Genomic DNA, 24,427 nt, shown 5'->3' on the forward strand with positions numbered 1-24,427 from the left:
ACATGAAATAATTACTGTTTAAGTAGAAATATTATTGAAAATAATAAAATTATATTTATAGTTTTCTACATTTAAGAAAGCAATTTCCTTTGCACCAAAAGGTTGTGGCAGGAAAAAGGTAAAAACATTTTACCACCCTATACATACAACTGTGTGTACCCTCTCTTGAAGGGACAGCATCCGAGCTTGAAGGTCAAGTTATGTTCTTGCGTCTTGTGATCCCTTTCTTGATGCCAAATAAATTGTTTGTATCTCTGCTAGTATAGAACAAGCTGGTGAACACTGAACAGGTTAACGCATACTGAATATGCGCATGTGAAGAGACTCAGTCACTGGCACGTTGAAGATGGACACACTATGCCGGCCGCTGGGTGTACATTTAGCCTTGTGGTCTTAAACCTAATCAACAAGTACGTACCTGCATTTTGTGTGACAGGTTTTTGTTTTGGCATCCTGAACAAGAATAATTTTTCCTGTGAGCTTACTCGTCCTTGAACTAAGCCTTCATACTGTTTAAGAGTAATTAGTTGTGATTTTTAAGGTAATATCTTTTATTAATACATAATATGAAAGAAAAACGTTTTCTTGCCAAACCTATGTTCATTTTACTAGCTATACTAAGCATCTGAGCTGTAGGTCCAAATCAATGCAATATCTTTTATGTGCAAGTAGTGGAATGGCAGTTTATATATATGTGTGTGTGTGTGTGTGTGAAAGAATGCAGCTGCCACATTGCATTGATTTGGAATTTTGGAGTGATGCATGGTTAATTGCAAGAAAGAAAGGGGCCAAAACCTGCCGTTCAGACGATTGACCTTGTAAGTTGTAAGTGATGGGATAAGGTTAATTTCCAACTTCCAAGTATTAGGGTTCAGGAGACTCTTCGACCAGTTTCTGAAATCCTGATGAGAAAATGCTAATTTTTTGTTCCTTCAATTAATAATTTTATATTTGCTGCTACTTATTAATGTGTTTTTATATGTATATTTGTTTGTTCAGGAATGCCAAGCTTGAAACAGAAAAAAATAAAAAAATGAATTATGCTATTTTTCAGGAGTTCGACCATGCATACTTCTGGCTGTGTGGCTGAAGTTCTGCAGTATTAACTAATGTGAGGAGAATAGAGGCAGTGTGGGTTGGATAAGATAGACTTTATCTTATGAATCGAATTGGGATTTTTTATTTTTAAAAAATAGAGGATTTGCTGGAATGAATTTGTCATTCTATGCATATGTACACATCAATATCCTGCCTTTGAAGATGTAATAACACATGAGGACAGGCATAATATTTTCTAAAGATACTAGTGTGTGTGTGTCTATATATATAGCTTACTTCAACTGGTTTAACCCTTTATCAGTCAATCGTAGACTCATCGAACAATCTAATCACAAATATACAAAATGGCGTTCAAATACGACAATCGATCTTTCTCCCTCAAATACCTAATATCCTGATCAATATTCAAATTTCCTGTGCTACATTGCTTCCCAAACTTGACGTTAGCACCGTCCAGAGAATTAGCTCTAATACCATCTCTCACGATTTTAATGTATATCATAAGCCTTAAAAGAGATCTTAATAGACACTCCCATCCAAAACGAAGTGGAAAATATCTGAGTGAGCTAAATTAGATTAATTAGTTACTTCGTATGAATTAATGTACAAATAAGTTGGCTATCACATCCGTGATCTTTACCCAATAGAAAGAAAATTTAGCTAGGATAAGAAAAAATGATATTACAAAAGAAAATCGCCTTATAGGACAGAGTACATGCTTAGAGAACAGGTGTGACCTCATATTTCATATGCTTATCGATTTTCATTTGTTGGGATTTTTTTAGCAAATGGAAGGGAGAGGCATTTGTGCTGTAGTGTGCCTTGGAGTCAGGTAATGCTGCAGAAACTGGAAAAGAAGTATGCATGCATGTGACTGAATGATTTGAAGATGTAAGGGGCCTAATGGCTAGCTAGCCAGTGATTAATTTGACCATGTTTGTTTATACGAAGAGAAAGTTTGGAACGTATTTAGAAAACCTTAGGCCTGAGAGCCATGACAGGTTGCTCAGTCACTATGTACCACAAGCTACAAGCAATTATATGTCTGAGATGGAGCTTCATATTGAACAAACAAAGCCATATGGATTGGCATTGCATGCTACACTATCATAAGGGGCCAACAATGAGGGGAGCCTAGTGGTGCAAAACCGTCTTAAATGAAAAATCGGCTTTTGATTGGTTGGTATTTCTCTTCTGATATGTGAAAATATCTTGAATTTGAAACTTTTTGCATGTTGATGAAAGAAATAAAAACACAAAGCAACGTTTTTCTTAGAAAGGAAAAGGTCTAAAAACCTATACTTGAGCAGTGTGGTTTTAGGGTTGGATTGGAAAGTGGTTTTAAATGACTAAAAGAACTTTTAGAAACACTGTTTTTCTTTTTTAAATCAATCTTTAGTTAAAACATAAGTTAATATCTTGAAAAAGTACTTGAAGTTCTTGCTTCTTACATGAAGCATTTAAGTGCTTTTGAAACCCAAAAATATTTTCTCTAAAAATGTTTTCAGTCATTTAAGAATACTTATCAAACGAGCCATTAAAATGGTTAGCTTTATCGTTGTGCTTTACTTATTGTCAATTTCGGTCAAATGTTCAGTTTCACAAATCCATATAACTCTGCATCCCCATGTGTGTCATGTGTATGGGCATTATAGGATTTTTATTTTCATCTCACTTAATTACTTGTAACAATTACAAGTAAACCATGATATTGTAGGCTCCCCAACTTATCAATGAGCTTCGAAAAGACTATAGTACACGTGCACAGAACGGCTCCAGATCTGTTGTTTCTTAAATTACATCTCATTTGTGTCTCATTGCTAATATGTTGACACATGTTCTTTAACTTAATCTAAAACTTAACTCTGTTAACTTTATTTATTTAACATTTTAAATTAAAAAAAAATCCAAAATAATAAAAAACGGTTGGGTTAACGAGGTGAGCAAACCCAAATAGGATTCTTCACCTTCTTTTACGTGGTTGTTAAGTGAACAAACTTCTCTATGGACGATAAATGCTTCGATGGAGGTTTCGGTGGGGGCATGGACGGTGGGGATGATGATTCCGGCGATTTGGGAGGTGGGTAATTTGCTGGTAAGGAGGTCGACGATGAGGATGCGGGGAGTGATGAAGAAGACATTGGAGGAGGTGTATAGGGAGTGGCGGTAGTGGGAGGGGAGGTCGGCGGAGATTTCGGGGTTGGGGTTGGGGTGGAAGTGGTGGAGGAGTTGGGATTTGAAGAAAGGTTGGTGGGGGGAGAGGATGAGGATGGTGCCCTGAGAAGGAGTGTGGAGGAGGAGGATGGCGGCGATGAGTCTGGGGAGGAAGAGGCCGGAGGAGAGAACGACGAGGCTGCTGCCGTTTTGAGGATCGTCGAGGAGTTCGGTTATGATGTGCTCGTGGAATTGGAGCATTTCGGCAGAGAGAGAGAGAGAGAGAAAGAGAGAGTGAGAGAAAGGAGTCGGAGAGTGGAGAGAGACCAAAACCAAGTTTTTGAGATGGTTTTTCAGGGTCACGGACTCACGGGGGAGTTCCGAACTCGGAGTTCGTATGCAACTGTTTGGAGGCTCATCTCGTTAACCCAACCGTTTTTTATTATTTTGGATTTTTTTTTTAAATTTAAATGTTAAATAAATAAAGTTAATAGAGTTGAGTTTTAAGTTAAGTTAATGGACATGTGTCAACATTAGTAAGAAGACATAAATGAGATACAATTTAAAGGACATCAGATCTGGAGCCGCACAGAACACACATGTGTAGTTATAGAAATTGAGTTAAATTAGGCACAGAACACGCATGTAAACAACAATAGTTATAGAAATTGAGTTAAATTTGGCAAAATTGATAACAAAAGTAAGCTACATATGTAAAATTAACAAAACCAAAACACAATACCTAAAAAAATAAAAACACATGCAAAGCAAAACAAAAGTTGAAAAAAATAAAGAGAATACCTTCCTTTAAATTTCAAAATTAAATTCTTTATTTTTATATAAACATACAGAGGGTTCAATTAATAAGTAGATCCATACCTGTAAATCTGCCATCTTATTTAAATCACCCAAGAATGTGGTGTTGTGACAATGCTTCTTAGTGGAAATGCTCAAAGCTACAACATTACAAATTTGATTAAATGGAAGGATTAAAGGGGAAATATATGCGTCAAATCTAGGATTCAGTACCTCCCGAAGAGACAAAATTTGGGTCCCGACATATTAATTGTGAAACATGCCCAAAGCTAGTGGGCAAAGGCCCCAGCCAAAAAAAAAAACAAACACAACAAAATTATATAGGATGTGAAAATTAGCAATTATGGGGTTTTTGTTTTGTTCCATTTGTGAATTGTGACACTATATGGAGGGAAAAAGGGGGTTTAGCCATACTTTTGTACTTTTGTGAACCAAGTTGCAATTTGCAAGATGTTTGTGTGACATAGAGAGATATTACCATTGGCATTGAGTGCGTCTTAATTTGGAAACTATAGTTACTATCATACTGATATTGTCCTCAACTTAATCGTCTGTGGAATTTAATTAGTATGAGGTTTTATCACAAAATGCCTTTTACGAATTATAAATGTGAGTAGTTAATATAAGTTGTGATTTATTTTGTAAGATGACACATTTGAGGGAAGGTGGTGATCAATGGCATATGCACCAGATAAGTGGTTGTGAGGACCTCTGAGGATCACCCAAGTTTGGGCATATGTGGTGGAGGAGAAAAGTGTAGTGGCGGACTAGTAAGTGCAGTTTCTGAAAGTGATTAACGAAGGAGAAAAAACTATTTTGTTTTTCAAAGGACTTGGCCAAAACGACGTTGCTTTGACCCAAACCATTTAAAATAAAATAATTAAAAGCAAGTCTTCCTATTAAGTCAAGTGAGTGAGACAATTTTTAATTAAACTGTCATAACAAATATTTAGAGTATGAAATATCGTCGTGTAATGTTGTTTGTACAAATATTATGAATCAAAAGTTGGTAGTTTATCTTTTAATTTTTCAATGTTATTTTTGCGGAGCTTTTATATTAGGATCACCCGATATTAGAATCTTGGATATGCCATTGGTGGTGAGTTTTGTTTCTCAACGGAGAGTATGCATATTTGGGAGATAATATGAGAGAGAAACACAAGAGAAGGGTACACTACGTTATTTTCAACTAATAAGGTATTGCAGAAAGTGAAAAAATTCATTACGAACTCATTTCTGCTTCTTACAAAAGCAGCTTGATAAGTATTCTAGGGGTTGCATAGTGAAAACTGTTATTAGGAGGACAATGCTTTCAAACTAATCAAAATGTTCTATTTATTTATTTCTATGGATCAAAATGTTTTATTTGATTGCTTAATTTTAAAGGAAAGTATCTTTTAGGCGAAAAAAACAATGTCAAACGAAACATAATAAAACAAGCAACTTTTTTTTCTTTCTCAATCTTATTTAAACCTCTAAAGACACCCATTCACCAACCATTCTCCCCTTGGGACCTAGAACCCTCCTCTCACGGTCGGTGATTAAGATGGAAATACGAAATCTTGATGCAGATCCACCTCCATTTGCTCATTTCATGCCAAAAGGGGTTAGTATTTAATATTAAATTTTAGTAAATCGTCTATTCTTTTAGCAAGCATATATCAACAAATCATTTATTTGAGATATTCAATCAAAACTGCTAGTGTTTTTACTAGTGTAGCAATTTTCACTCTCATTTTCTCATTCTACTCTTATCTTATTGTTTTTATCTCTTAATTTTTGTTTGATTTGTTTGATCTAAACACTAAAAAGAAGTTTAAGTGCACGAGGACAAGGAGAATGTAAAAATCATTTTCCTTTACAAAATACTAGATCAACTTGAAGTTCAATTGCAACCAAAAGTTGCAGTTCAAAAAGGATTTTATAGATCTGGGAAAATTGTACATAACTCGTAAACACCACAATTCTCATGGAAATTTGCACTTTCGGATTGGGCTTATAGGATAAATTTTTTATTGTGACCGGACCACCCTGTGTTATTATATAAATGGCGAGAAATTTTATAGTTTAAGTTATTAATTTTTAAACATACATATCCCATGATTTGTATAGTAACATGTGGTGTACCACTTCGTACTCCGATCACACTAAAAACTCTCTCAAGCTTATTGGTTCGGTTTGTTAACAGTTGTACAAGATCTGTTCACACAACACGTCACACAGAAATTTGTGATTTTGAGTTGGGTTATCGGGTCGATTTGGTAACAGTTGGACAGGAAGTTCAATAAAATTTGTAACCATAACCAGCAATTCATTGGGGCTTTATAGATTTGGTGAAATTGTACATGACTTGTTAATACAACACTAATTCACACGAAAATTTGTTCTTTTGTGTTGGGCTTATCGGGTCGGTTTGATAACAGTTGGATTGGTTTATTTTTTTTATTTTATTTTTATGTAAATATATTGAATTGTAACTGTATTTTCAAACAAAGCTTACAAGTGTGACTTTTAGTAATATAAATAAATATAGGGAAAATTTGAAATAGGTCCAATTTTTAGTTACTTTTGACCCATATCAAAAGACCCCTATAATATATCATATAGGCACACAAAAAAAGTGTGAGAAAATTTTTTATTTTTGTTTTTGAAATAGAAGGAGAGAGAAAGAGACTCAAGAGAGTGATAGAGAATGTGGTAGTGGGAAGTTTTTTTTATTTTTATTTTTATTTTTTAGTTAGAGATATGTTAGAATTACATGTAGGCGAGGCTTTGAAAAAAAAATGTAAAATTTGGTTGTATGAAATTATATTTCTGCCCCATATTTCTTATTCATGTCTTATTTTAATTAGAGGTTTAAACTTGTAATTTCATAGGGTTTTGGTTGACAATAAGATTTTATTAATTAGTAGAGATATTGTACATATTATTAGATTTTGTTATTTGCAATCTAATAATATCATCACATACTCTTCTTTTTAAAAGGGGGACAACTGATGACGAATTTATAAAAATATACTGACACTTTTTGAAGTGTCAATAATTACACTATATACTAAATAATATCATTGTCATTAGTATTTTGTTTTGTTGTCAATATTTTAAGCCTTTAGAATTCCAAAATCAAGTTTTTTTTTTGTTCACGGGTCACCCATTAAACAAACCATTATTCACAAGTGGTTTCGTTTCAAGCTTAACGGTTTGAGTCTAGATGACCAGTTAAAACTGTTGTTTGTGATCAGCATGACACAAATACGAGAAAAGGGATGTCACGTTGTTATGTCTAGGGAGAATGACTTATATGATGCGGGTTCACTGTTATGGTGGCATCACATGCTAATGAAGTAAAGACATGTGTTTACTTTTATCCATATGTCTTTATTTCATTAGCAAAGGACGCCACGCTACGATGAATTCGTGTTATGTAAATTGTTCATCTTGTCTAGGTATGTATACTGTATACAGCCATACAGGTAGAGAAGTAAATAAGGGATACATCATGGATAAATTCACTCTGGGTTGGTTGGGTTGGGTTGGGCTGCAGGGTTGGCTGGACAAGTGTGGAATGAGAAAGGACCCATCATCAGACAAGTGACTCAATCCGTAGGACTTTCCAAAACTTCTCTCTCTCTTTCTCTCTCTCTCTCCCCCCTCCATCCCATTGCTGTGCAGTTTGCACTGAGAAAGAGAGTGTGAGAGAGACTAGTCCCCACAACTTTGTCCTCGCAGCTGGACAAAACTGCCACCGCCAATAATGTTTGGGACCTTGTAAACCAGACAACCCTAGCCCTCTCTCTCTCTCTCTCTCTCTCTCTCTCTCTCAGTCTCACCAACTCTCTCAGTTTCATGTATATCTAAGCATCACCAACATATCTTCTCAATCAGTTTGAGAGTATTTCCACCCCTCATTTCTTACCTCATCCCCTTTGTTACTTTTCACCCTCCATTTTCTTCACCTCACCTCTTTAACCTCTCTCTCTCTCTCTCTCTCTAGGAGAAGGAGGACTGGAAGGAGGAGGCCCATTTATTCAAACATTTGTGCCAAAGTACTCTCTCTACCTGTTCTTTCTGGTCTCCTCACTGAGTTAGTTCTTCAAGGCTAAAGCAGCTCAGCATTTAATATTGTTCTATTTTAAGAGCATATTTTCACTCCCATCAGAAAACAAGGGAATATAATTTATGGTGTTGTTGGATTCATGGGGTCTCATATTTCTTCCACTTCTCATTGGGGCTTCTCACATTTATTGCCATTGTTCTGTTAGCATCAATGGAATGTGGGTAATATATTTCTAGAGAGAGAAGGAAAGAAAATTTAAGGCACACCCAACAAACTGCTGTTCTCTCTCTCTGCAGCCTGTAATGGAGAGGCTTCTTCAAGGACCCATTAATCCCTGTGTATGTTCTTGTGTTGTTATTTTGCTCAATTTGTACATAAACTTTATTTTTCATTAGTCCCTTTTTTTGCATCAAGAAATGGACTGCATTTACTCCTCTCAAAAATGCTTTTGCATTCAATGCAATGTGTGTTATTTCTGGAAAAAAACTATAAATTTCCTCTTTTACATTCTTTTCTCCTTCTACTTTTATATTCCAAATTTCCCACTTGAAGGTTGAATTCTTTTGTTTTATTAGAAAAGGGTAGGTGTGAAACCCAGTAAAGCTCTTCCCTTTTTCCTCCTTTTTCTCTTTCTTTATCAACAGAATTTTTAAAATTATTTCTTGGGTTATGGTGTTGCAGCAGTTCTTTGGTGAGCATTTGGATTTTCCGTTCGAGCAAAGTTTGAATTTCACCACAGAAAGCTTGAGATTTGAGGAGGAAGAAGAATCCGACCACCCCCACCTCTCATTGCCAAGCTTGGATGACAGAATGCCATTTCTCCAGATGCTACAAAGTGTTGATTCCTCCACCACCACCACCACACCTTATTTTCCATTGAAAGAGCCAAGCTTTCAAGCACTTTTGAAACTCCAACACTTCAAAAAACCATGGGAGTTGGATAAAAATTACATGCCTGAAATGGAAACCCCAATTCAGAAAGCTCTGGAGCTTGAGAGCTGTGTGACCCATGCAATGGTTGAGCTGCAACATTCACCTGTTAAATCAGAAGGGAAAGACTCTCATCTCCACCATTCTATTTCTGAGTGCAACCAAGGGGAAGAAAAACCCAGCTCAGTTGCTGGGTCTCCACCACCACCTACCTGGATTCAGGTACAAAATGGTGCTGAGAAAACCCAGCAACCCAAATCTACTCCGGCCACCAGGGAGAGGAGAAAGCGGAAGAGAACAAGGCCAACCAAGAACAAGGAAGAAGTGGAGAGCCAGCGGATGACCCACATTGCGGTGGAGCGCAACCGCCGCCGCCAGATGAATGACCATCTCAATGTCCTCAGGTCCCTCATGCCCACTTCCTACATTCAAAGGGTAAAATCGTATTCACACGATCTATATCTTCTTATAATTTTATGAACACGCGCTAGCGATTTTAACACTCCCCTTTTAGCCTTCTGCACTCTTTTCGGAGCTTGCAAATAAAATTGTAACCATACAATTTGGATTATGATGGTTAAAAGGAGAGTGCCAAAATCGCTACGGCCTTTTCGCAAGTTAATTAGCTTGAAGTAATGAGTTTTTTTTTGTCAGTTTAAATAAGTTTTTTGTTTTTGTTAAAAGGGTGACCAAGCATCAATTGTTGGGGGTGCAATAGATTTTGTGAAGGAATTGGAGCAGCTACTTCATTCCCTTGAAGCCCAAAAGAGAACGAGAAAAGCAGCTGATCAAATCCAAGGGATGAGCAATATTGGTGACAACAACAGCTCTTTCAGCTCCTCATCAGCATCCTCCTCTTCTCCCTGCAGCATGGCAATGCCATCCAATGGAATGTTCATGAGTCTCTCCCAATGCAGAATTGGGTCTCATGATCAAGAAAGCACCACCGCCACCTTCGACGATGAAGGCACTGCTCAGAACAAGTCTGAGGCTGCAGACATAGATGTCACTGTGATCCAATCCCATGTCAACTTAAAGGTGAAGTGCCAAAGGAGAGCTGGACAGCTGATGAAAGCCATTGTTGCACTGGAAGATCTTAGGCTAACTGTTTTGCACCTCAACATTACATCTTCACAAGACACTGTTCTTTACTCTTTCAATCTCGAGGTATATATTAATTCCTTATATATCTATATATTTTTCCATTCTGTCTTATCTGTTTGGTTTTTTACATAGTCAAACATTCTGACTTGCATCTCAAGCTACCTTAGCTATCTAGCAGGCTAAGCATATATGCTACTTTTTTTTCACTGCTCTTACCCTCCTTCTTGGGAAGGTGTGTAATATAATATAACAATATAAAGTTTTTTTTTAGTATTTTGAGATTTGTTTTTTCGGTAGAAAGTCAAGAATACAATTATTCTAAATTTTCACATTATAATGGGTTTGAGGAATTTGAATTTGGTATAAATGCAGATAGAAGAAGGTTGTCATTTAGGATCAGCAGATGAAATTGCAAAAGCAGTACATCAAATATTCAGCTTCATCAATGGTAGCAGTTGATTTGTTCAGTGAGTCAGAGGATGCTCCAGAAAGCAGCTAACTTTCATTTCAGTTCTTAGACAGAGTAGGGAGAAATGTAAGGTCTTTCACTCTTTTGAGATATTTGGAAGATGGGGGAGCAGAAAAAATGGCACCTATGCTTTTTTACATTGCTTCCACCTCCTAGAATGTAAATTTGTGACTTGTGAGGGTGTTGTGTGTGACAAGGCAGATTATGTTTACTGATTGTTTCTTAAATTATCTTTTTTGTTTTGTCAAAAAAAATAAAAAAAATTCATGTTTATTTAATTAAGTAGAAGAATATGACCTATTTTGTGATGCTTTAGTTATTTTTTAGCAATGTTAAGGAGACCAAAATTTGAAATCAAAATTAATTTGTGAATTTAGTTTAAAATTTTAATCTTTTTAGTATTATTCTTAATTTTTATTTTATTTTTGGAGGATTTTGAGGTCCACTTCATATTGAATATCTCGATCCCATCATTACAAACTTTGAAATGGAGGCTTCTCTTTCTATATTTGACTTTGGGAGGCCTATGAGTATCTGGGGTGCTTCATCATTGTATATGCTTTATGCATGTCCTTAACCCTACACCTTTTTCCTGCCTCTTGGGTTTCTGAAGTCTATAATTTTCTTTCGGCCTACAGAGATAATACTGTAGGAAAAATCTAGCCATACAATAAAGAATAAGTTCGTCCTGGTTTAGTACTATGGTGCTTCTGAAAAAATTGGTTATCAAAAAAAGTTAGGAACATTTTTATGTTTGGTAAACATTTAACTTCAGTTTTTTTTCTATAGTTTTGAGTGAAAAAAAAAATCAAAAACACAAAGCTACAAAACCCAGCTTTGAAAAACCGGCTTTTTTTGCTTGCCCAGCTTCTGCTCAAACTGATTTTGCAAGAGGTACTGAGGCCTTTAATGAAATTTTCCAATACCCAATATGGCCTTTAGCAATTAAATAAATAATACATTATACCCGTCGACTTCGTCGCCGACCCTGCCACGTCTCTCTTCCGTCCTCTCTAACTTTGAGCTTCTTTGGATTTCTGGGACAGGAGCGGCGGGGGGTTCGTCAGATTTCTGGGTTTTGTCAAAATTCGAGACATCTTCTTCGGATTTCTAGGCTTTGTCAAAATTTGAGTTGCATAAAGAATGCTAGATTTGCACCCTTCTGCTTGATATCCAAAATCTCAATCGGAAAGCCTTAACATCTTTGCCGCTAACACCGACGGTAAGTCCTGAAATCGGAGCTTATCCATCTTCCGCGAATCGTTCGATGTGACCGAGCCTTCCTTTCCCCACAACCTAGCCTTCCTTAGGATCAAGTAGAGAGAGACAGAGAAAGAATGGGGAGAGAGGAAGTGAGCAGCAAAGATAGAATATACAAGGGTTCTACAAAAATAAAATAGGGACATGGTAAAGAAAAAACAACTCTTAGAGAAAAGAATAGAATAAAAAAATTAAGAATATCTTAATAAAAAAAGGTATAAGTATATTCTTCGAAGTTCACAACTGTTTATAAATAATTTATATAAATCTTATAAATGTCATAATAAAAGAAAAGATAAAAAAAAACTATTATATATTTTTAGTCATTTTACACATTCGAAGCGGTTTTACAAAAAAATTTACCAAACATTTTAACACTGCTTTTTTTGCTAAAAGCATTACAAAAAAAAAAAATTATCAAACACTCTATTGTTTTATTTCACAACCATTTATTCTCACAGCACATCAGAAGCAGTTTTTTTTCAAAACACAACAATACCAAACAAGCCCTTTATCTATCTAAATCCCTTTTAGAGTATGTAATGATACTTACCCCTTTATCTGCAATGTCTGTAGATTATTATATGGAATCCGGATTCTCGCTAGATCTTCTTTGTGAGGATCTCGAAGATCCATAAATCATGTCCGTTCATCGTACATCGTGCGATCAGAAATTATTTTAAATATTTTTATTTATAATTAAACACAAGCAGTACTTGACAAAAATTGACCGCACGATATACGATAAACGGACACGATTCATGTATTCCTAAGATCCTCACCAAAAAGGATCCCGAGAGGATCCTGTTGGTATTATATGGTAGAAAGAGACCGCTCGATCTGCAATATGAGTATATTGTTGTATGGTAGAAAGAATTGATAATCTAATCTAATGCGAGTCAAATTTGAAAGTTGAAACAGGATAAAAACCTTTCTAATTGCCCAATTCTATAGTCCAAAACCCAACAAAACTTTATTTACTACTGTTGGAACTAACTTGAGGGATTTGTGTTAGTAAAATAGCCCTTGAGATATAAGACATAAGATGAGAGAGGTTAGGCTACAGAAACTTGAAATGTGAACTTAAGTTGGCAGTATGTGCAGCTGAATTTGGCTCACTCCCATGTGCCCTCTGGAAGCTTGTGAAAAGAACTTGTTACAGTTATTGTTGCCTAATAAGTTCATGCGACCTATTATAGCTAAAGATAAATGTATTGTGGCCGGATAAAGTGGTACCACCCCCACATGTATTGCACCTGGTGCTTGTGGTCGAACATTACAACATAAAATTCCATTATTCAACTTTGTTTTGCCACTTACTATTACACAGTCTAGTAATTTTTTTTATACTTATATTATATGTGAATGGTCTTAAGTTCGTTTCATGTGAATAACAAGTTGACATATAAATGATTTTGATAATTTTTATTGTATGAGTTCTACAAATATGAATGGTCTGAATCAATGATATGGAGCAAAAGTTAATCAAGAAAAATATAGAGGTGACAAATGGATTCTAGGGTGAAAATGACAAAATTACCCTCGAGTAATATCCGAACTCCTACGCGCAAGCAATGGACAATCATGACTCAATCAAGGTCAAAAGCGCTCAAAAATAGGTAATTATTCAAGAACCAGGATTCTCTCCTGAGCATTCCCTAGGGATTCTGCAATCATGTCCGTTCATCGTGTATCGTGCGGTCAGAAATCATTTAAATTTTAAAATCCAAATATGAATAGTACCTAACGAAAACTGACCGCACGATATAAAATGAACAGACAAGATTGAGGGATCCAGGATCCCTAGGGAAATGCTCAGGAGAGAATCCTGATTCATTATTCAAAACCTATCTCATCCATCCCCATCAAATCTTTTTCATAAGGTCCCAAATCATTCATTTCAAATTATATTAATTAGCTAATTAATTGATTTATTACTCAATTAATTTATTAATTAGCTAACAAATTATGAATCACACCCAAAAAACCATCCAAGTGGTCAGTCCCCATCTTCCCAAGGGGGATGACCATACCCCTATAAATACTACCTCATTTTCTCCAAAACTCAATTCCAACTCTCTTGCAAAATTCTCTAAATTCTCCAAACACTTTTCCCTCAAAATTCTAACTTTGGCATCGGAGGTTCTTCGGCCAAAGCCCCCCATTCATCGTGGGTGCGTGAGACTCTTGGCCTTGACCTAAGGTGCTATTTGTTTTCTAGTTGCAATTTTGTCCAAGAAGAAGAAGACGGAAATTTGCATCCACAAACGAGTTACCTAGCTATAACTCTTTTTGTTGTACTTGTTACAGTATGTAAAGATGTGCTGCATATGGTTCAAGATTTATTAAAACTAATGGTGCATGATGAAATGATGTCAATAAGGGAGACGGGCAGAGGATGTGATGCGGTAGAGGATTTTGTTGAGAGAGGAATGGGCTTGAAAGGATGGGGGAAATGGAAAATTTAAAGTCAAATGGTAACAAGATACAGAAAATTAAAAATCCCATTTAAAGTAGCCTGAAAATTATCATATGGATGAAGACTGGAGAGGGGTAAAGGCAGGCATGCAAAAGCTACAGCACATATCCCTATTTGCAAGCCCTAGTCCTAGTCGTCAATTTTGGTCTCTGCATTTCTTATTCCTTCTCAACAGCCTTTCTCCAAGGCCAGTCCAAATGCCAGTCCCAATCTAGTCTTCCATCCAGGTTAAATTTTTTTGTCCTTCTTTTATAGAGTAGGATTCTCTTTTCTCCTATTTTCATCTCCTTTTCTCTCCTCCTCTCACACTTTGATTTTTGTCTTATTGTCTCTATAAAAAATTAATATAAGATATTAACGTAATTTAACTCTAATCTTCCCAGTAAGAGAGGAGGGAAGAGAAGGAGAAAAGATTAGGAGGGAAGAATATCCTCCTCCTTCTTTTCCTCCCTTTTTCTTTGAACTTTGAAGTCAATATCTTATTTATTCATCATTTCCTTAATCTTAGTTGACATTTAGGTTAAGTAACATGATTAGCCAACTGAAATTTTCAAGTAATGGAACTAACCAAGACATGCAATCAAAAGGAAAAAAAGAGAGAAAGAAAGGCATCCAAAAGATCATACTAAGTAATAAATGGAGAAACTAAGTAAAACATCAAGTTGAAATTGGTTTTTCAGATAATACAAGTGAATGCCAAAAATATGAATTGAACTGGAAATTTTAATTCAATATATGCAAGTAGAAGAAGTATGGAGTGAGATTGTGGTATTTCTTACTTTAATGGTGAAGGAAAAAATTTGTCCTAGCTAAGAACAAGTATGAACATTTGAATACACATGCAAGCTATTAACACTTTAAAGTAGGCATGCATCCAAAACAATTCATAAAACCCATGACTTTCAAAGCCTAGTATATGGTGAACCAATAAACTCTTTAACAACATTAAAGAGAAGTAAAGATTTAGAGTTTCTTTACCCTTGAAGTTCATCCTTGTTTACACAAGGGATTCACCCAAGTGGAGGGCCTTCAAGTCACCTCCAAGCTCCTTGGATCCTCCTTGTGTTATCCTCCCTTTAGTGCTCCTTTGAAGATTTGAGGAAATGAGGATTTGTTCTCCAAAACACCAAAAGTTTGATGTCTCTAAGTCTCTTCACCAAGGATGTATCTTGTGAAGATGATATGGATGACTTAGGGAAGAAGAGATTGCTAGATGTCCCTCCCCTTAGTGGCCGGCTTCTTTAGAGAAAAATGAGAGAAAGTGTTTCACCCAATTTCTTTAAGAAAACCCTTATGAGAAATAAAGCTATAAAGTTGAATTTATACTTCATTACAAGTGATGGCAAACTTGTAATTAATCCAAGTTTGCCCATTCACCCTAATGGCCGGCCATATTAATGTTATTGGGCTATTTGCCCATTTTGTTTTAGTTGTCATACAACTTAAACACAATGGGCCTTTTGGACCAAAACGCTTTTGGGCCCCGAAACCCAAAACCAACATATAAGCCTAATACGAACCTTTCGTAAAATTAATTAACTAATTAATTAATCTTGACCATTCTTCAATTAAACCATTTAATTGCTTATCCATTTCATTTAATTTCTTCACATACATCCTTACTCGGTGTACGATCCATTAGGTTCCAATTAGCGAGGTAGTGGGCAATGTTACTCTTAACGATCGATTGTGAATTGAAACCACATTTCAATTCTCCCTTTGATGATTAGTGTTTGCTAATCATTAGGGCTTCCACAAACCATGAGTGACACCTAGCAGTATGTCATGGTTACCCAAGCTAAGTAGAATTGGTTGGAGAACCTATCCAGTTACAACTACAATGCAATACGGTCCTTCTCTAATACAATACTCTTAATCACATTGTTTAAGTGATAGTTTGTTTCATGTCTACTATCCAATGTGATACTTTCCTATATGATTCCCTTGAATATGATTTGGAACAAACTTCCTAAGTCATATTCATTTGCTTTGGCCAAAGACTTTAGAATCATATCTTAGAGTATTCTCCTTCCACCATGGAAGGTTAGAGATCCCTTGTTGTGCATTCATATGCCTACATGACTAGATAGCTTGACCCCAACAATGCCGTGGACAATCCGAAGGAATGCCGTTGACATGATCAAAGATCAAGGACCTAACCATTAGACATCTATGATGCCTCAGGTCAAAGGACTACTTTGCATATTGCAACTTTAGAGTTCATACATGACATGTATGTTCGAACTCTCTTTTGATCGTAGTTCAGTGTACTCGATTACTCTTTCGAGCACCTATGTGTTTGTCTTAGTGTCCAACACCAAATGACTTGAGACTAGTCATACTCACGCTTGAGTCAACATAACACATGCTAACCTTAGCGGATTGTCAATGCCCAATTGGCAATCCTATGGCTAGGAACGTTTTAGGAATGAACATAAGAGAAATGTCTCGTTAATCTAACTCATTTAGATCACTTATCTCTTAGACCAAATACATCCCTTGGATTCCCTTATTGCTTAAACACATGATACAATAAATAGTGATTAACAAAAAGCTTTGCCCTCCATTAAACATATAAAAGTTTAATACATTAAGTATTCCAAAAAGTTATTACATCAAATGAGTGGCTTTGTGGGCATACTTCCAACAATCTCCCACTAGCACTCAAGGCCATCCTCCCATGTATCTAATACCCATCTTTTCCATATGACGGTCAAGCTGGATTTGAGACATTGGCTTTGTCAGTGGATCTGCTATGTTATCGGTTGAAGCAACTTTGAGGATGTTGACTTTCCCATCGGCAGCATATCTTCTAATGATATTAAAGCGCATGTCAAAATGCTTGTTCTTTTGATGTGCCCTGGGTTCCTTGGCTTGAGCTATCGCACCACTATTATCATAGTACAAAGTTACTAGTGATGTAATGGTTGGAACCACTCCAAGTTCAGTGATGAACTTCTTCATCCAGAACGCTTCTTTGCCGGCTTCAGCTGCAGCGACATATTCAGCCTCTATCGTGGAATCGGCAATTACACTTTGCTTCTTGCTTTTCCAACTGACAGCCCCATTATTCAAAGTGAATACATATCCGGAGTTGGAACTTCTATCATCGACGTCAGATTGCAAATCTGCGTCTGTATAGCCTTCCACTCGCAACTCTGCCGCTCCTCCATACACGAGGAACATGTCCTTAGTTCTTCTTAAGTACTTAAGGACCATCTTGACAGCTGCCCAGTGTTCTGATCCTGGGTTAGATTGATATCGACTAGTAATGCTCACAGTATATGCAATATCTGGCCTTGTGCATATCATGGCATACATGAGACTTCCTATGGCGGAATCATAAGGAATATAACTCATTTGCCGTATCTCTTCAGGAGTTTTAGGTTCCATGGACTTAGAAAGGTGAATTCCATGTCTAACAGGAAGAAAACCTTTCTTAGATTGTTCCATCTGGAACCTACTTAGCACCTTATCAATGTACATAGATTGGGATAATCCAATTAATTTTCTGGATCTATCACGATAGAGATTTATCCCAAGTACATAAGATGCATCTCCTAAATCTTTCATGTAGAAGGTTTTAGACAACCACACTTTTACAGAAGAAAGTATTGCAGTGTCATTCCCGAATAGTAATATGCCATTTACATATAACACTAGGAATACTACTGCTTCCCCAACGACCTTTTGATAAACACAATTGTCGTCTTCATTTTGAATAAAACCAAATGTTTTGATTTCAGTGTCGAAACGAATGTTCCAGCTCCTGGAGGCTTGCTTAAGTCCATAAATAGACCTTTGAGGCTTGCATACCTTAGTCTTTTCAGACTTGGACACGAAACCTTCAGGTTAAGTCATATAGAGCTCTTCCTCTAGGTAGCCGTTCAGAAATGTCGTCTTTACGTCCATTTGCCATATCTCATAATCATGGTACGCAGCTATAGCAAGCAAAATCCGAATGGACTTAATCATGGCTACAGGAGAGAAGGTTTCTTCATAGTCAATCCCTTTTATTTGCCTGTAACCCTTGGCTACTAATCTAGCCTTATAAGTCTCCACGTTCCCATCAACGCCTATCTTCCTCTTGAAGACCCATTTGTTTCCAACAGGTACAATACCTTCTGGAAGGTCTACAAGAGTCCGGACCTGATTTTGATACATGGAATCCATCTCGGATTTCATGGCCTCTTGCCATCTCTTTGAATCAATGTCGGACATTGCTTCAGTGTAGTCTCTAGGGTCCTCATTTGTTTCATTGTCACCTAGAAGGTACAATTCATCAAAGTCATTGTCTAAGCCATACCTCTTAGGTGGCTTACTAACCCGTTCAGATCTACGTGGAGCTAGGGGTTCAGGAACAGGGTTGTCAATATGTCGAGTGCTTGTTTGTGGTTCATTATTAATCTCATTAATTTTCATCTGTTTGCTTATAGTTCCTTTGAGAACAAATTCGTCCTCTAGAAACTTAGCAGTTCTGGCGACAAAGACTTTCTGGTCGTCAGGATGGAAGAACTCATATCCCATAGTTTCTTTAGGATATCCCACAAAATAGCATCTTACTGATCTCGCTTCAAGCTTAGTAGCTTCAAGCTTCTTGACATATGCTTCACAACCCCAAATCTTAATGAGTTTAAGACTTGGCTTTCTTCCATGCCATATCTCATAGGGCGTTTGTGAAACTGATTTGGAAGGTACTCTATTAAGCAAGTAAGCTGTTGTATATAGAGCGTATCCCTAGAATGTTACTGGTAGATCAGCAGAACTCATCATAGAACGAACCATGTTCATCAAGGTTCGATTTCTCCTTTCAGAAACTTCATTGAGTTGTGGAGTTCCCGGTGGAGTCCACTGTGATATTATTCCATACTCTTTGAGATAATCTAGGAACTCGTTACTCAGATATTCACCCCCTCGATCCGATCTTAGGATCTTTATATGTTTCCCAGTTTGCTTCTCTACTTCATTCTTGAATTCTTTGAACCTTTCAAAGGATTTTGACTTGTACTTCATAAGATACACATAGCCAAACCGAGAGTGATCGTCGGTGAATGTGATATAATAGGAGAAGCCTCCTCTCGACGTAGTAGACATAGGTCCACATACGTCAGTGTGGATTAACCCTAGAATTTCAGTGGCACGCTCTCCTTTTCCAGTAAATGGAGATTTGGTCATTTTCCCTTTCAAGCAACATTCACAAGTACCCATCTGGTCATTACCTAATGGGTGGATATATCCGTCTTTCGACATCTTGTGAATCTTATCAAGGTTCACATGTCCAAGTTTAAGATGCCACATCTTTTCTTGGTTAACTTCTTCTCTAGCCCTTTTGGGTTTTGAGGTATTCCTACTTGCAATACAGTGCATCCCACTATTCGTCTCTAGGTGAAAAAGTCCATCTATCATATTACCATGAGAGATAATACGACCGTTCAAGTATAAAGTGCAACTCATTTTGTCAAACAATACTGAGTGCCCATCTCGTAAAAGCTTAGAGATGGAAATCAAATTCTTTATATATGAAGGAAAATATAAACAATTTTTAAGTTCCAGGACTTCCCCAGAGGGTAGGTTAAGCATGTAGGTGCCTATTGCTTTTGCCGAGATTTTAGTGTCGTTCTCAACTCGCATAATCATCTCCCCATTGCTCAGTGACTTGCTCCCCACTAGTCCCTGCATCGTATTACAGATATGTTGACTAGCGCCTGAATCAAATATCTAGGAATTGGAGCTCACTGTAAAAGAACTCTCTATGACAAAAATAGTCTCTTCAAAAGTTCGTGTCATAAGGCTCGCAATGCGCAGCCTGTATTTCTTCTTCCAACGTTCATCCTTTCCACAATGAAAGCATGTTCCTTTGGATTTCTTTGCATTCTTCTTATTCAACCTTTTCCTTATCATTGCATTCTCACTCCCACTGTCCCTTTTGAAACCTTTTTCAAATTTACAGCACATGTCAATCATCTCTTTCAAAGAATGATCGAATCTATTCACTTTATAGTTTACAATAAACTTAGTGAAATCATCCGAGAGAGATGCAAGGAAAAAGTCTTGGGCCATTTTCCCATCGATGGAAGTTCCTAAACTTTTAAGATCTTTAAATACCTTTTCCATCTTTTGTCCATGTTTATGGACCGATGCCCCCTTTGCCATCTTGGCATTCATTAGACTACAAACATTTGAGAATCGTACATTACTAGTCTCAATGTCATGCATCTTATGCAAGCTTTCAACCATGGCATAAGAAGTGTCCATGTGCTTATGTAGCTTCATAAGCTCCTCACTAAGTGAAGTGAGGATTAAACATTTGGCTTGTAAGTCATCCTCATAGTGTCTAACATAATTTTGACACTCCTCCTTTGAAGCTAATTTCGTAGGAGGTACATGAGGAGGGGATTGCTTAAGCACATACAATATGTCTTTCACCTTTGAGACAATCTCAATGTGGCGATACCAAGTAAGGAAACGTTGGCCCTTAAGGCCCATTTTGTCAAGTATAATGGTGGGTATAATTTTAGGCATGTCGTTCACTACATAACATAACAGAAATCGTATTAGATTGTTTGTTTAAAAACTATTTGATTGGGTCTTTGAATCAAATAGTATCACCCACTATTTTTGGCAAATTCCACATCCCTCAATAGAATTCGAGAGTTATATTGAACTCTTAGCGGGTTATGGGAGACTCACTATTACCAAGCCCACCTCACGATGATACAATGTTGGCTAGCAAAAATAATGATGAGAGAATAACGCATTATTCATTTACAACTTTTGTAATTACCCATCCGTTTGGCCTCTAGAGAATGTTGCCTCACGATGATACGATGTTGGCACCATTGCACTTAGTTTAAGTTATTCCCACCATGCTTAGTTCGTGAAGGGGTTCAAGAATAGCCTCACGATGATACGATGTTGGCTATCCTCGTTGCCTACACTCACCTCATCATATGTTTATGGACTCATCCTGGATGTAAGCACATACTTTGTACTTCCCCATGATAGGGTGAAGCCGGTGCATGAGTCACAAAAGCTTGGAGCCCACCACGGTGGAAGGCCTACGAAGAGATATTCTAAACATCTCTCGCTTATCAACTTAATATTCGTTTTGAGGGAGTAGTTTTGGACTACATCAAAACATTTTAATCATATTAAAAGAACTTGGGCCTATCACAACCATTGGTCCAAGTTAATATGAATTTAGTAGTTTATAATACTCCCACTATTTCAAAGAAATAAGTGAGACTATATAGAACTACTAACGAATGCATTGCATCCTCATATGGACTATATAGTCATATTAGGTTTTAGGATGATTATGAACCGTTCGATTTGATCCAACACGAGCCTTGTGTTGGACCTTGGGTTTAAGGTAGATAGTTGTTGATTTTAGTTACGCGTTTAATCCAATTAAACTGTTATTTCCTATTGGGCGTTGGACCTAACTATTCCATTTTGCATACAATTAAACAAAAGGAATACATGAAATAATAATAAGGGCTTATGCCCTTTTACAACACAAATGATGGACTTATGTCCATTTACAACAAATTGAATTAATCAAATTACATTCAAATCTAATCTACTTAACCCAAACATTCATAATGTAAAGCGACCAATCACATAGCTCAATTATCGAGGCCTTTGGTTCATAATCACCATTTTCTTAATCAATCACATTAACTAAGAAAACAACTTTAAACAATTGGTTTTTGGATCCATAGAATTGATTTAAATGGAACTAAATGAAATGAAAATCCAATTCTCATTAAAGAGACAAAACAATTTTGTTCTCATTTTATTTGGGCCAAAAGGAAACTATGACCACAACAACTGGGCCATAATGCAAATACAAAAACTTTTGGAGTCACTTTGTAAAAACACAATAGTCCACAACTTCATGTAATTACAACTAGATCCCAAAATTTTATTGATGTAAAAACATCATTAAAGGATCAAAACAATTCGTCCTTTAGAGTTTTTAGGCCTAAACGTAAAAACGTAAACTTTTGGGCCAAAGTGCAAATACACAAAAGTATCAAAACTTTATGTAATTGCATAAAAGACCCCAAAAGTACCCCCACTAGGGGGTGGCCGGTTTTTAGAGAGGTAAAGTAGTGTGAAAGGGTTTTATGCAAGTTGTGCATGCATGTGCAAAATGCAAGTGGATTTTGGTGGGTGAGGTAAAGGTGAAATTGATGGTTTGTAAGAAAATGTTTTGTAAAACATTAATGAGTTTTGACAAACATTAAAGTCATTTAATCACTTCTCACCAATACCAATCACCCATCAAATAATAAACCAAAACTTTATGAAAAACATAAAACTTTTGAATCAAATCTTCAAACCCTTATGTTCTTGGGAAGAACTTCAAGAACATTGAAGAACACCATGAAAACTCATAATAGTTCCATGAATGTTTTCACTCACCAAAACTCAAATTTTCACCACTCAAAAGAGGGCTAATATCCTAGGGTACTTAGGGGTTCCAAAAGTTACCTTAAAACCATTTTAACAAGACAAACATGAACCCAAAAAATCACCCTTTGGATTTGGCCGAATTTCCCAAAATACATGGCACCAAATTTTAGTTCCAATATTCATGCTTAAATGAAATACATCTACAACATTTGAGATGCTAAATTTTCTAGCAAAATGCAAGAACAAAGCTTGTAACATTTACAACAGTTAAATCACAAAATATGAAAGTCACAAAACCCAAAAGGATTCACCATAAACTAGGCCTAGGCTCTGATAGCACTTGAAGGAAAAAATTTGTCCTAGCTAAGAACAAGTATGAACATTTGAATACACATGCAAGCTATTAACACTTTAAAGTAGGCATGCATCCAAAACAATTCATAAAACCCATGACTTTCAAAGCCTAGTATATGGTGAACCAATAAACTCTTTAACAACATTAAAGAGAAGTAAAGATTTAGAGTTTCTTTATCCTTGAAGCTCATCCTTGTTTACACAAGGGATTCACCCAAGTGGAGGGCCTTCAAGTCACCTCCAAGCTCCTTGGATCCTCCTTGTGTTATCCTCCCTTTAGTGCTCCTTTGAAGATTTGAGGAAATGAGGATTTGTTTTCCAAAACACCAAAAGTTTGATGTCTCTAAGTCTCTTCACCAAGGATGTATCTTGTGAAGATGATATGGATGACTTAGGGAAGAAGAGATTGCTAGATGTCCTTCCCCTTAGTGGCCGGCCTCTTTAGAGAAAAATGAGAGAAAGTGTTTCACCCAATTTCTTTAAGAAAACCCTTATGAGAAATAAAGCTATAAAGTTGAATTTATACTTCATTACAAGTGAGTGGCAAACTTGTAATTAATCCAAGCTTGCCCATTCACCCTATTTGCCCATTTTGTTTTAGTTGTCATACAACTTAAACACAATGGGCTTTTTGGACCAAAACGTTTTTGGGCCCCGAAACCCAAAACCAACATATAAGCCTAATACGAACATTTCGTAAAATTAATTAACTAATTAATTAATCTTGACCATTCTTCAATTAAACCATTTAATTGCTTATCCATTTCATTTAATTTCTTCACATACATCCTTACTCGGTGTACGATCCATTAGGTTCCAATTAGCGAGGCAGTGGGCGATGTTACTCTTAACGATCGATTGTGAATTGAAACCACATTTCAATTCTCTCTTTGATGATTAGTGTTTGCTAATCATTAGGGCTTCCACAAACCATAAGTAACACCTAGCAGTATGTCATGGTTACCCAAGCTAAGTAGAATTGGTTGGAGAACATATCCAGTTACAACTACAATGCAATACGGTCCTTCTCTAATACAATACTTTTAATCACATTGTTTAAGTGATAGTTTGTTTCATGTCTACTATCTAATGTGATACTTTCCTATATGATTCCCTTGAATATGATTTGGAACAAACTTCCTAAGTCATATTCATTTGCTTTGGCCAAAGACTTTAGAATCATATCTTAGAGTATTCTCCTTCCACCATGGAAGGTTAGAGATCCCTTGTTGTGCATTCATATGCCTACATGACTAGATAGCTTGACCCCAACAATGCCGTGGACAATCCGAAGGAATGCCGTTGACATGATCAAAGATCAAGG

The 24,427-nt window shown here is 36.5% G+C and overlaps 1 protein-coding gene across 3 annotated transcripts; it reads left to right on the forward strand.

Moving 5' to 3' along the window:
• Nucleotides 1-7,800: 7,800 nt before the first annotated feature.
• On the forward strand, nucleotides 7,801-10,867 carry LOC126618444 (transcription factor bHLH57-like). Of its 3 annotated transcripts, none has more exons than XM_050286620.1 (4): nucleotides 7,801-8,424; nucleotides 8,771-9,451; nucleotides 9,701-10,183; nucleotides 10,493-10,867. In XM_050286620.1, exons 1-4 carry the CDS (start codon nucleotides 8,389-8,391, stop codon nucleotides 10,577-10,579), a joined length of 1,287 nt encoding a protein of 428 aa, XP_050142577.1. In that variant the 5' UTR covers nucleotides 7,801-8,388; the 3' UTR covers nucleotides 10,580-10,867. The 3 variants fall into 3 exon arrangements, with proteins under 3 accessions (XP_050142577.1, XP_050142506.1, XP_050142643.1); XM_050286549.1 differs by having other exon boundaries at nucleotides 7,811-8,424; nucleotides 8,768-9,451; XM_050286686.1 differs by lacking the exon at nucleotides 7,801-8,424 and adding an exon at nucleotides 8,646-8,667.
• Nucleotides 10,868-24,427: the final 13,560 nt, after the last annotated feature.

This window comes from Malus sylvestris, chromosome 1, assembly GCF_916048215.2.
Source record: "Malus sylvestris chromosome 1, drMalSylv7.2, whole genome shotgun sequence".
In the NCBI taxonomy this organism is placed as follows: Eukaryota; Viridiplantae; Streptophyta; class Magnoliopsida; order Rosales; family Rosaceae; genus Malus; species Malus sylvestris.

Coding starts and splice junctions, on each gene's coding strand:
- LOC126618444 (XM_050286549.1), top strand. CDS start 8,389: ATGGAGAGGCTTCTTCAAGGACCCATTAATCCCTGT. Junction 8,425..8,767: donor AAGGACCCATTAATCCCTGT/GTATGTTCTTGT, acceptor ATGGTGTTGCAG/CAGTTCTTTGGTGAGCATTT. Junction 9,452..9,700: donor CCACTTCCTACATTCAAAGG/GTAAAATCGTAT, acceptor TTTTGTTAAAAG/GGTGACCAAGCATCAATTGT.